This window comes from Neoarius graeffei, chromosome 5 (assembly GCF_027579695.1).
Source record: "Neoarius graeffei isolate fNeoGra1 chromosome 5, fNeoGra1.pri, whole genome shotgun sequence".
Lineage (NCBI taxonomy): Eukaryota > Metazoa > Chordata > Actinopteri > Siluriformes > Ariidae > Neoarius > Neoarius graeffei.
The window spans coordinates 43,495,664-43,509,345 of NC_083573.1; the positions used below are offsets into that span (position 1 = coordinate 43,495,664).

Sequence of the window (13,682 nt, forward strand, 5' to 3'; positions counted from 1 at the left end):
CTAAAGAACAACATACCCCCCACTGTGAAGCATGGTGATGGCAGCATCACGTGATTGTGTTAAGCTACTTCTCTTCAGCTGGGACTGGGGCATTAGTCATGATGGAGGGAATTACAGATAGCTCCAAAAAACAATCTATTTTGGCACAAAACCTGCAGAACTCTGTTAAACAATTCAAGCTGAAGATGATGTTCACGTTCCAGCACAAGAGCACAAACACAAGTCAACAAAGGAATGACTTCAGAAGATGATGATCAGTGTTTGGGGATGAGCTCAGCCAGAGCCCAGATCCTGTGGAAAACCTGTGAAGGACTTGAAGAGGGCTGTGCACAGGAGACCCCTTCGCAATTTGATAGATCTGGAGCATTTTTGCAAGGAAGAGTGGAATAATAGCTAAATCAAAATGTGCTTACTTGGCAGACTCTTATCCAAAAAGACAGTGCTGTATTACAAGCAAAAGGTGCTTTAACAATGTATTAGTTAAGGGGTGTGAATACTTATGCAACCATATTATTGTAAGTTTTTTCTTCTTTTTTATCCATAAAAGCTTCTATTTGTTTTTCACTTGGATATTGCTGGTTGCGAGGCTTGTAGTACTCGAGTCCAGGACTCGGACTTGAGTCCGACTCATGCCCTAATTTTAAGGACTCATGACTTGACTTGGACTTGAGCACTGATGACTCGGTCTTGGACTCGGACTCGTACAGTAACTGCATTAGGACTCATAAATTGGAGTCGAGGACTCGGATTTTTTCATCATTTTTTGTAACATAATTTGGCATATTTATATCTACATTAATTTTTGTACTAATTTTGTGCAAGAGCGTCACACCTGCGCGCCTTGGCGCGTGCATCAGATAGACTCTCAGGCGCGCTCCGGACAGCGCACACACCAAGTGGACTCTCGCGCGTGCACCATAAACGACTCACACTTGCACAGGATTAAGGTGCAAACAGCGCGCCTACAGTATATAAAAACTGTGAAAACACACTTACTTTGCGAAGTATTAAGTCACATTGCTGACACATTACCGAGCCTTATTTCCTGTTTCTCGTCTTTGATTCTGCCGAGTCTACGATAGCCTGTTTGCGTCTCGCTCGACTTATTGCCTGTTTCACTGTTTTACAATTTTGCCTGCCGTTCTGGATTGTTTACCTGTCTTCACTTGTATTAATAAACACAACTTCTGCACTTATGTCCATCTCCCAGCCATCTCTGACAGAGTACTTCACACTCCCTGACGAAGAGAATGCACATTCTCTTGTTCATGTGTCATGTTCAGGAACAAACTAATGTTAATGGCACTAAAATGCCTGAAGAGAATGCCCCGAGGATTGTCTGCTTTGCTTATACAGACTTCTCGTGCAGTGGGAAAAAATGTACTGCTATGTGTTCTATATGTAGAAGAACTATCGAGGAGACGACGGGGACAACCTTGAACTTCAATCATCATTTGGCAAGACTACAGCCAGAGAAGTAAGGCTACATCCACACGACAACGGCAACGAGATTTTTTTTTTTTAAATATCGCGTCCACATGGGCAACGGATCAGTAAAATATCAGGTTCATATGGCAACGCAACGCTTGCTGAAAACGATGCAATACACATGCCACACCTCTACATGCGCTGTAAGACGGTCCCATCGGAGACACCAGAACAATAGAAGAAGTAGACGCATGCGCATAAACCCCTTCTTCTGTAGCATCATACACAAAGTTTTGATTATTAATCACTCTCTCTCTCTCTCTCTCTCTCTCTCTCTCTCACTTTGCACCATTACACAATAAATATTCACAGTGAAAATATTTTGTAAGTGCGTTTCATGAACCAAGTTATAGGATTTGTTGACAACTCGCATCGAGTTCGTTACACTTCTACCCAGCGTGAAGCACTGACAGTCATGTGGTTGTGAGGTCATCGTAAACAAATCCATTCTACTCGTCCAGACGACTTCGCAACGGGGCCGTTGCCAGATTTTTCCACTCTGGAACCCGTTCTCAAAAGATTTCGTTTTGGGGCACCCAAAACGCCGGTGCCGTGTGGACGCCAGGCCGAAACGATAAACAATTTTATCAGATTCACCTGAATCTGTTGCCGTGTGGACAGGGCCTTAGTGACACACTATGTTCATTGTTCTGTTGATAGTGGGGCTTGCTGAGCTTTTTATCTGTAGCCTATTAACTAAAATGGGGCAGTCAAGCAGTAACGTTAGTCCAACACAGTAGCAGAGACGGTTTCACATAAAGGCAGCAACAGCCACCGTCAAATGGTGCAGTTGGAGTCTTGTTCTCGGACTCAACTCAGATCAATAGTGGACTCGACTCGAAATTTTCTTTAATGGCTTGGACTTGAACACTGGGAACTCAAGACTGGACTCGGACTCGAGGTTTAGTGACTCGACTACAACACTGCTGGTTGCTATAATATCACATTAAAGGTGGAAAATATCTGATATGATTTATCTTGGTTTCAATTTTTACATCACAAAAACCTACAGTTTTAACAGGGGTGTGTAGACTTTTTATATCTTCCATAGCTGATCTTTTCTCCCATGTACAGAGCATTGGGCATCACAAACACCAGAGTTTCTGTTCACAGCACAAGTTTCAGAAATTGCATGAGAACTTTGCCAAATATAAAAATCCCTGACCCCACCTTCAACTCAGTGCTTATATTAAACCGTACAGTAATTTCAGTATTACTGAACTGTACAGTGTGACTGTTGTACAGTAATAGAAGAGGAAATAGTGTGGAGTGCCATTGGAGAAGTGATCAGATGGAAAGGCGGACAAAACAACATCTGCTTAAATTCACTTCTCTATTCTCCACATGCAGAAACTGACCCCGTATTACAGCGCTGGGGGGATCAGCGGATTATTATTTGATCATCAGGGCAGTTCTGAAGTGAATATACAGGGTGGGGTCGCATGAACATTTTTGACCAAAATAATTTTTTGCTTTGCCATCTCGGCTTTAAGGAGATACACTGCCGTTCAAAAGTTTGGGGTCACCCAGACAATTTTGTGTTTTCCATGAAAAGTCACACTTTTATTTACCACCATAAGTTGTAAAATGAATAGAAAAGATAGTCAAGACATTTTTCTGGCCATTTTGAGCATTTAATCGACCCCACAAATGTGATGCTCCAGAAACTCAGGCCCTGTCCACACGGCAACGGATTCAGGTGACTCCGATACAATTGCTTATCGTTTAGGCCTGGCGTCCACACGGCACCGGCGTTTTGGGTGCCCAAAACGCAATCTTTTTGAGAACGGGTTCCAGAGTGGAAAGATCTGGCAACGTTGCCGTTGTGAAGTCGTCTGGATGAGTAGAACGGATTTGTTTACGATGACGTCACAACCACATGACTGTGAGTGCTTCACGCCGGGTAGAAGCGTAACGAATTCGATGCGAGTTGTCAACAAATCCTATAACTTGGTTCATGAAACGCGCTTACAAAATATTTTCACTGTGAATATTTATTGTGTAATGGTGCAAAGTGAGAGACAGAGAGAGAGAGAGAGAGAGAGAGAGAGAGACTCTGCCCTTAGGGCAGAGTCAATCCCGCCAGCAAAAACAGGGAAAAAAAGGAGCGATCTCACCTCTTCAGATGTTGGTTTAAGTCCTACAATACATTCCTCAAAAAGGGCGTAGAAGAGCAAATTAATCCATCAACGTGTAGCATTCAATTTATTCCGGACCATTAAAGACGCCGCCTTCCACGTAGAATCATACGTCATCCTCGCCGCCATATTGGATAGGTCAAAGCGGAGAATAAAGATTCATGCGCTGCCTTTAACTGTACCAACAGGTTTACCGTCCGAACGAGATCACATGGGATTACCTTTCACAGGTGAGAAACAACAAATTAATCCATCAACGTGTAGTATTCAATTTATTCCGGACCATTAAAGACGCAGCCTTCCGCGTAGAATCATACGTCATCCTCGCCGCCATATTGGATAGGTCAAAGCGGAGAATAAAGATTAGCTGCGTTTAACTGTACCAACAGGTTTGCCGTCCAAACGAGATCACATGGGATTACCTTTCACAGGTGAGACTGGAAAAATACTTTTCATTGTATTTGGTCATTATAACGTAACTTTACGAACAGATTTTCCTGACTTTGTGGCTAATATGAAGTCTTGCGCATAATAGTTTATGCGCATGCGTCCTTACTTCTTCTATTGTTCTGGTGTCTCCGAAGGGACCGTCTTACAGCGCCCCTAGAGGTGTGGCATGTGTATTGCATTGTTTTCAGCAAGCGTTGCGTTGCCATATGAACCTGATATTTTACTGATCGTTGCCCATTTGGACGCGATATATTTTTAAATAACATCTCGTTGCCGTTATCGTGTGGATGTAGCCTCAATCTGCTCAAAGGAAGGTCAGTTTTATAGCTTCTCTAAAGAGCTCAACTGTTTTTAGCTGTGCTAACATGATTGTACAAGGGTTTTCTAATCATCCATTAGCCTTCTGAGGCAATGAGCAAACACATTGTACCATTAGAACACTGGAGTGAGAGTTGCTGGAAATGGGCCTCTATACACCTATGGAGATATTGCACCAAAACCCAGACATTTGCAGCTAGAATAGTCATTTAGCACATTAGCAATGTATAGAGTGGATTTCTGATTAGTTTAAAGTGATCTTCATTGAAAAGAACAGTGCTTTTCTTTCAAAAATAAGGACATTTCAAAGTGACCCCAAACTTTTGAACAGTAGTGTAGTTTAACAAATAGTACCGTTATATCAAAAAACAGTAATATGGAAATGCAGTCAGTCTTCCTAAAGAAGTCTACAACCTCGCTAGCTATGTGTACTTTTCTCATAATTTGAAGTTTTTGGATAGTTAAATGCCATGGACATAATCATAATCAATTCCATTTGCAATCATATACTAACTGTCAAAACACGTCATCATCAAAACAGAGAAGAGCCCTTATACGCTCTACACAGACGACAGTGGACAAAGTTTTGCAGTGGTTATTTCTCCACTGATGTAGGACTGTGGTTAAATCCTGTGACTGTCAGGTGATGAGACATGAATGATGCTGATAATCAAAAGTGAAGGCTCGTTTCTGACTGTAATCTCATAATTCATGTAATGCTTCTTATTAAGGAGATTAGGCTATTAATGTAAACTTAGGCTCCTTTGCTCTTTTCAGGCGTAACCAGATGTGTAGTTGAAATCCATGCAAATAGAAACTATTTCAGTTCAGGATAGGCTGTAGCTTTCAGAACTATATCAAGTACAAAATGTCAAAATCTGACCATGCGAAAGCTCACACACAAATACTACGTATATTACACAGATGTTGAGAATAGAACTGACAGTATGCTGATGATGCAAGATAAATGACGGTTGATAAGCTCTAACACGAGCTGCTTCTCTTACTGAGCATGTGCGTTTGCAGGGTGACGATGCTCTCCTCCCAGGTTAGGTCATCTTCCTGTCCGTTCGCTGGTGGTCTGTTCCAGTTGAGCAGCTGGAAATAGTTGTTGAGCACGGTCTTAATCTCCACCTGCCTTTCGGCAGGGCTGCTGCAGTGCAGCAGGTGGATCATGGCAGTCAGGCAGCGCAGCGTGAGGTGCAACACCTTTGGGTCCTTGGGCTCATCTTGGGCAGGACGAAGGCACCAGGAGCGCAGCACAGACATGAGATCCTCCACAGCGTGGGGTGTGATGGAGAGCAGGCCATTCTTCTACACACACACACACACACCCACACAGCATGCACTGTCAGTGAACATTTCGGTCAACGTAAAGCAGTCTGGAAGAGGAGGTGGGTATAGTGTAGGTTACCTTGCACCCGCTAGTGACGGCACCCTGTAGATGCACCAGCCGCTGCAGCAGAGGATCAGGAATTCGCTCGCTCTCCTGCAGGCAGTCTGTACACACAGCCAGGACCAAATATACATACAACGTGAAAGGAGGATATCCAAAATGTCTAGAGAAAAAGGGCAAGTCCTTCAGATGTCCAAGCAAAGTGCTTCTGCAGCTGTAGGAGGTGACGTTTGATGTTCAAGTGTATCTATTTAACAGTTATTCCACGAAATCGAGTCGTACATGAGCTGATAGCTGACGAAGCGCGTAGTGTCGAGTTGGCTATAAGCCATGTACGACGAGATTGAGTGGAATAACTGTTTTGTTCTATCCACATTCACTGGATTTTGAGAAACAGCATTTTTATTTTTTGCAAATACGGTAAATAAAAACTTTATACAAAACGTCTGACAAACTCATTTCCGCTTAGAATGTAAACAAACCGGTGAAATGACAGTAGCAATTTGTGAAAAATGCTGTAATAATAATAATTCTTGAAAAATAAAAAGACACGTTCTTACCATCAAATACTTTCATTCCATATTTTGTTGCTTTTTTAAAATTTTTGGGTTTTTTCTTCTTTAGGGTTTTTTGGCAGTTGCCAAACCAACATAACGGTGCATTACCGCCACCGACTGGGCTGGAGTGTGGAACAGGAGCCCCCCCCCCCCGGATGGGGGTGGATGACTACTATATTCTTTTAGCTATTTCTGTTTCTCTTAAATACTTGTTAACAATTTTTGGGGTTTTGTTTTCAGGTAAAGTTTTATTTCGTCCTCGGTTGGTTCAGCAACACGCTCTGCCATTTTGTTTTCTCTACTCACTGTATATGAGCTGATAGCCTAGTAGTAGAGTAGCCATTCAGAGTGCACGATTCCTCATATCCAATGAATGTGGATAGATTAAATTAATTTATATGGTGTTACATATTCACATTAACACGCTCACACGTGCCACATATTTTCAGGATCAGTGGGCAGTTGTGTACTTGGTCTTGGATGGGACAAACATGAAGCACATAAACAAGAGGACATATCCCAAATCCTAATGTCTATGGCTGGAAGACCTGGGTAAAATATTGTTCAAATTGTTTTTGGACCAAACTTATGATGTGTGTTTCAATAGCAAGAACGACACCAATTCAAAACTCAAACAGCTACCAAGAATAATTACAAACAGGTCTGGATCCTACACGAATACCATCAGATAAAAGGATATATGGCCTATTTAGATGAGAAGATGCAATCTGACATAAGGATGTGGCTCAAGAGGCCACTGCATCCGAATCAACGATGAGGAGATAGTTAATGAGATGTGGTGTTGTATCTACAAAGTATACAAGGTGTGTGAGTGTGCGTTTAAAAATTGACAGAAAAGGTAGGAGAGTGTAGTGTACCATGAAAGAATGCAGGTAGCTCCTCTGTCAGGGCGAGAGGGGAGAATTTATATTTGCTCCTTTCCAGCATGCTGACCTCCTCACTGAGACACACACAAACATAATAATGTGTGTTACACACTTAACCACATACCAGGTGCATGTTCATAATCAAAGTTGAAGACCTACTTTTTTAGATTGGCATACAATCCTGACTAGGGGAGTCTTGTTTTTGAGGGGTGCTTCGTTTCGTCTGTTTTATTTCATGTCCTTCTGAAAGGCTTTTGGTAATCTGCAGTACGGTGGCACCTTCCGTAGTCAAAACCTGTGTTTTTATGTGTTTTGGTGTTCTGTTTTATGGCTTTTATGTAAAGCACTTTGGGTACCTTTTGGTTATTGTAAAGGGCTATATAAATACAATTTGATTGATTGATGTTCATGTGTAATGTGAGTTGGACAGATCAGGTGTGCAGTGTTTTTATGAACAGCAAACACACAGATCTGGGTGATGGTGTGTGTGTGTGTTATTGGCAAGCCTCACACAGGAGCCTGGTCATCTCCCACATGTTCCTGATGTGGATTAATACCATGCCCCTTACACACACACACACACACACACAGACACAGACACACACTCACCCTGCCTGCCGTCTCCTCCATGTCTGATAAGGGTCAAAGAGGTTTTCACAGAGCAGCAGGCAGTGCTGTACCACTGACTGTAGAGTGCTTTGCTCCTCTGCCTTCTTCTTTATCTGCAACACACCCAAACACACCACACCCACATTCCGTGCCTTTTAAACACAGATTACACGTGTTTTATAAATGTCTCAAGTGCCCTTATTGTTTAGTCCCCCAAAAAAGCAACAACAAATCTCAGAAGGATGAATTCATTTTTTTTTGTTCAAAAAGTAAAAAAAAAAAAATCTCTGTGATATTAAAATGTATATGATTTATAAAGCATAATAAAACACACACACACACAAGTTAATGCTATTCTTTAAAAAACAGCAAGAAGAAAAACCTAATAAACATTTTTCCGCTACAAAGTCGTGAATGTGTACCTGATCCAGACAGTATTTTAACAGCTTGACGGTTTCAAGCAAAAAGCCGGGGGTCTTGTCAGGGTCAATATTCTCCATGTTCCTGCAAGTTCATTCATAGTTAGTCAAATGCAAATACACTGTTCCCACCCATTATTGACACTGTGCCTGCCAAACCAGTTTGAAGAACAAATTCAAAAACAGCACAAGACAAGTCAACAGCAAGCAAAATACAAAACAAACAATAATCCCTACGGAACCTGTCCAAAGCTTGGACACATCTTTTAATTCAATGGTTTTTCTTTATTTTTATGAATTCAAAGACACTTCATGCCTTAAAGTAATGACGGATGTCGTTTCTCTTTATTTAGTTGAGCTCTTCTTTGCATAATATGGATGACTACAGTTGTGGAATAGGGTTATTTACTGTATTTTTATGATGTATTATTTACTGTTTGATCTCAAATGCATTAAGAAGGCAAGAAATTGCTCTAATTAACTTTTGACAAGTCACACCTGTTAACTGAAAAGCATTCCAGGTGACTACCTCATGAAGCTGGTTAAGATAACGCCAATAGTGTGCAAAGCGTCATCAAGGTAAACGCTGAATACTTTGAAGAATTTAAAATATGGAACATACCACATAATTCCATATATGGTGGTGTAGTGGTTAGTACTGTTGCCTCACAGCAAGAAGGTTCTGGGTTCGAGCCCAGTGGCCGACGAGGGCCTTTCTGCGTGGGTTTCCTCCGGGTGCTCCGGTTTCCCCCACAGTCCAGAGACATGCAGGTTAGGCTAATTGATGGCTCTAAATTGACCGTAGGTGTGAATGTGAGTGTGAATGGTTGTCTGTGTCTATGTGTCAGCCCTGTGATGACCTGACGACTTGTCCAGGGTGTACCCCGCCTTTCGCCCATAGTCAGCTGGGATAGGCTCCAGCTTGCCTGTGACCCTGTACAGGATAAGCGGTTATGGATAATGGATGGATGGATGGATGGATGGATAATTCCATATGTTATTTCCAAGTTTCGATGTCTTCTACAATGTAGAAAATAGTCAAAATACAGAAAAACCTACAGTGGTGCTTAAAAGTTTGTGAACCCTTTAGAATTTTCTATATTTCTTCATAAATATGATCTAAAACATCATCAGATTTTCATACAAGTCCTAAAAGTAGATAAAGAGAACCCACTTAAACAAATGAGACAAAAATATTATTACCTCCGCCAAGGAGGTTATGTTTTCGGTAGCATTGGTTTGTTTGTTTGTTGGTTTGTCTGTTAGCAACATTACGGAAAAAGTTATGAACGGATTGCTCTGAAATTTTTTCCAGAGGTGTGACTGGGCACAAGTAACAATCCGTTAAATTTTGGCTGTGATCCGGATCACCTTCTGGATCCCGGAATTTTTTAAAGGATTCTTGGCAGAGGTCTGCACTCTCAGAGTGCTTTTCTAGTACTTGGTCATTTATTCATTGAGGAAAATGGTCCAATATTGCATATCTGTGAGTGGCAAAAGTATGTGAACCTTTGCTTTCAGTATCTGGTGTGATCCCCTTGTGCAGCAATAACTGCAACTAAACGTAACTGTTGATCAGTCCTGCACACTGGCTTGGAGGAATTTTAGCCCATTCCTCCGTACAGAACAGCTTCAACTCTGGGATGTTGGTGGGTTTCCTCACATGAACTGCTTGCTTCAGGTCCTTCCACAACATTTTGATTGGATTAAGGTCAGGACTTTGACTTGGCCATTCCAAAACATTAACTTTATTCTTCTTTAACCATTCTTTGGTTGAACAACTTGTGTGTTTAGGGTCATTGTCTTGCTGCATGACCCACCTTCTCTTGAGATTCAGTTCATGGACAGATGTCCTGACATTTTCCTTTAGAATTCGCTGGTATAATTCAGAATTCATTGTTCCATCAATGATGGCAAGCCATCCTGGCCCAGATGCAGCAAAACAGGCCCAAACCATGATACTACCACCACCATGTTTCACAGATGGGATAAGGTTCTTATGCTGGAATGCAGTGTTTTCCTTTCTCCAAACATAACGCTTCTCATTTAAGCCAAAAATTATACTTTGGTCTCATCCGTCCACAAAACATTTTTCCAATAGCCTTCTGGCTCGTCCACGTGATCTTTAGCAAACTGCAGACGAGCAGCAATGCTCTTCGGAAAGCAGTGGCTTTCTCCTTGCAACCCTGCCATGGACACCATTGTTGTTCAGTGTTCTCCTGATGGTGGACTCATGAACATTAACATTAGCCAATGTGAGAGAGGCCTTCAGTTGCTTAGAAGTTACCCTGGGGTCCTTTGTGACCTCGCCAACTATTACACGCCTTGCTCTTGGAGTGATCTTTTTTGGCTGACCACTCCTGGGGAGGGTAACAATGGTCTTGAATTTCCTCCATTTGTACACAATCTGTCTGACTGTGGATTGGTGGAGTCCAAACTCTTTAGAGACGGTTTTGTAACCTTTTCCAGCCTGATGAGCATCAACAAGGCTTTTTCTGAGGTCCTCAGAAATCTCCTTTGTTCGTGCCATGATACACTTCCACAAACGTGTTGTGAAGATCAGACTTTGATAGATCCCTGTTCTTTACATAAAACAGGGTGCCCACTCACACCTGATTGTCATCCCATTGATTGAAAACACCTGACTCTAATTTCACCTTCAAAAGAACTGCTAATCCTAGAGGTTCACATACTTTTGCCACTCACAGATATGTAATATTGGATAATTTTTCTCAATAAATAAATGACCAAGTATAATATTTTGTCTCATTTGTTTAACTGGGTTCTCTTTATCCACTTTTGGGACTTGTGTGAAAATCCGATGCTGTTTTAGGTCATATTTATGCAGAAATATAGAAAATTCTACAGGGTTCACAAACTTTCAAGCATCACTGTATGAATGAGTAGGGGTGTCCAAACTTTTAACTGGTACTGTTGGTCATTTTATTTCACCTTCAGAGTCATTCAAGGGAACATCAGCATTGTGTCAAATTTCTTTTCCATTTCTCAACCTCGCACAAACATCATGAACACTAACATTTAACTTCAGACGCTTAAGTGTGACTTGTCAAACATTAAAAAAAAGGAATAATTTCCTGTGTTATTCAGGTTTAGATACAGAAAAGGTGCAAAGTCCAATCACTGGAGGTGTACTGAACTCCAGCAGAAAAACTGAACCCTTGCCTGCAGATGATGATGAAGAACTTGATGAGGAGCAGCGGGTGAGGCACGCTGTTGTTCTGCTCCTGACCGGACAGGTGCAGGACGCTGTGACACAGCTGCGTTCCCAGGAACACGAGAAAATCTCGCGGAACAACAGGCACCTCAGCATTCCACTCCTCCAGACTACATACATATGGACAGGAGTTACTGTATGAGCCAAGATATAATATTACAGACATGATGCAGGGTTTGAGGAAATGGAGATATACAATACTGTGCCTGAGGACACTGGTGTTATTAATCAGTAACTCTAATGGTGTGTTCAGACCAAAAGCGGTTATATGAAGCATTTCATTTTCTGTGTGTGCCAGCGTCTCTGGGCAGTGAGCAGTAGAATGAGCGTTGGTGGAGCGTCTTTGGCAGTAAGGACGTCAGAATAAAACTGAACTCTGGGCAACTTTACGGTAATGAGATATGACATGGTTTGGCGGAAACCAATCGGAATTTAGAAGTGCTCAGTTTTAGAGAATACTAGAGAACACAGTTGTGTAAATTTTGGTTCTGTTTAAATCATTCCCAAGTGCAATGGAGGTGAGATTAATAATTACGATGGCAAGTTTCCGGCCGATAGGCGATGAGCTTATGCCATCATGTGTTGTCCGGTGTCGTCCACATTTCACGAAAATCAATTCTTCACCGATTTTTATTCTTTTTGGCAGGAAGGTAGGTCTGCCTGGGGTGCATATGACTTCTACCTAAATTTGCATAATTGCAATTAATAATGAAGATATGGAGTAATTAAGCCCTAACCTAGCAGTTTCCACACAAATCGCTTCTCCTCCCTCAATTCTTCACCGATTTTGATTCTTTCTGGCATGAAGGTAGGGGTACCTAGGGTGCATATAACTTCTAGCCAGATTTGCTTAATTACAATTATTAATGAAGTTATGGACTAATTAATCCTTAATGAGCAGTTCAACAAAAATCGCTTCTTCTTGGTCAATTCCTCACTGTTTTGGATTCTTTCTGGCAATAGGTAGGTAGGTATTCCTAGAGTGTATATAGCTTCTATATACAGCTTGTACTGTATATAGCATATATAGCTTGCAACATTTATTGCACAAGGTGGCCCACTTTAGATCGTTCCTTCTGGACTAGACGGGGCCGGAGTGAGCTATGCTGTCATTGGCGGCCTCGTTTATGATGTGCCCCTGTGCCACACAACTGGCCATTAGTTTATGCCATTAGTTCATTTTCTTGCCAAATGTGTAATTATAATTGTTCATTATTTATTTTCCTTCTTCGACCAATTTCTTACCTTTATGCATAACTTATACCCTAGTTGTGGTCAGTCAGCACAAAAATACCATATGGGCATATCTGTCTGCTTTGCAGCCGCTTTACATAAACTTTGCAAGACCAAGCATTCTAAACAAACTTGTAGCCGCCTATTTCATCTACATGAACTTCGTCAGCGTCATTGGCAAGGCAGGCAGAGCAAATCTGAATGCTTTCGCCGCTTTTGGTCTGAACGTACAATAAATTTTGGACAGAACTGAACGAGAAGCATAAGCCATTTGTGTTTGCAGTTTAAACACAATATTTTTTTTGATTGATTGATTGATTGATTGATTGATTGATTGATTGATTGATTGATTGATTGATTGATTGATTGATAGTGTTCTGGTGTAATCAACTTGGTGTTAAGTGCTCCCTAGACTGGAGTTTCTAACTAGTATAAAATAGTATTTATAAAGCCAGCAAATTTGGTCATCTGCCAAATCCCACCTACAAGCTAGCTCTCCCCATCACATGACGGCTATCACCTGGGGAGGGTGGAAGCCAACGTGTGCTTCCTCAAACGCAGGTGAATCCAGCCAACCAGCATCCTTTCGAACTGCTTCTCATGCTCCATTACTGTACATGACCATGTAAAACAGTCCGAGGAAAGTGCAATCTGCCCTCTTCCACATACATGTTCTCTCAGATACCAAATGATTAGCTAATGTTATGGTGACCAAACGATTTTCTCTTGATTTATACACAATCTTTTAGGTTATGATCAGGGACCAAAAAAAAAAAAAAAAGACTTAATTACTTAAAGCACTAGAAAGCAGCTGTGGGTAGGAGTTTTTATACAAACACCAAAGATCTGAGACTGACACCATTCCCATTTTAGCTGCCAAAGTTTCTTGGGATAAAATGTATTTATTCATTCATTTAATTAATCAGCTTATAAACACTCAATTACAAAAAGA

At 41.4% G+C, this 13,682-nt stretch overlaps 1 protein-coding gene across 5 annotated transcripts in view; it reads right to left on the bottom strand.

The window, feature by feature from the left end:
* The window catches only part of nbeal2 (neurobeachin-like 2), a 175,310-nt gene that overhangs the window by 125,319 nt on the left and 36,309 nt on the right, over nt 1-13,682 (bottom strand). For all 5 annotated transcript variants that reach the window (XM_060921757.1, XM_060921755.1, XM_060921756.1 and 2 more), the window contains exons 3-8: nt 11,452-11,607; nt 8,266-8,353; nt 7,844-7,956; nt 7,226-7,308; nt 5,809-5,894; nt 5,402-5,708 (exon numbers count right to left, since the gene is read on the bottom strand). In XM_060921757.1, the coding sequence (XP_060777740.1) occupies nt 5,402-5,708; nt 5,809-5,894; nt 7,226-7,308; nt 7,844-7,956; nt 8,266-8,353; nt 11,452-11,607 (833 nt within the window). The remainder of the gene's footprint in view (nt 1-5,401; nt 5,709-5,808; nt 5,895-7,225; nt 7,309-7,843; nt 7,957-8,265; nt 8,354-11,451; nt 11,608-13,682) is intronic.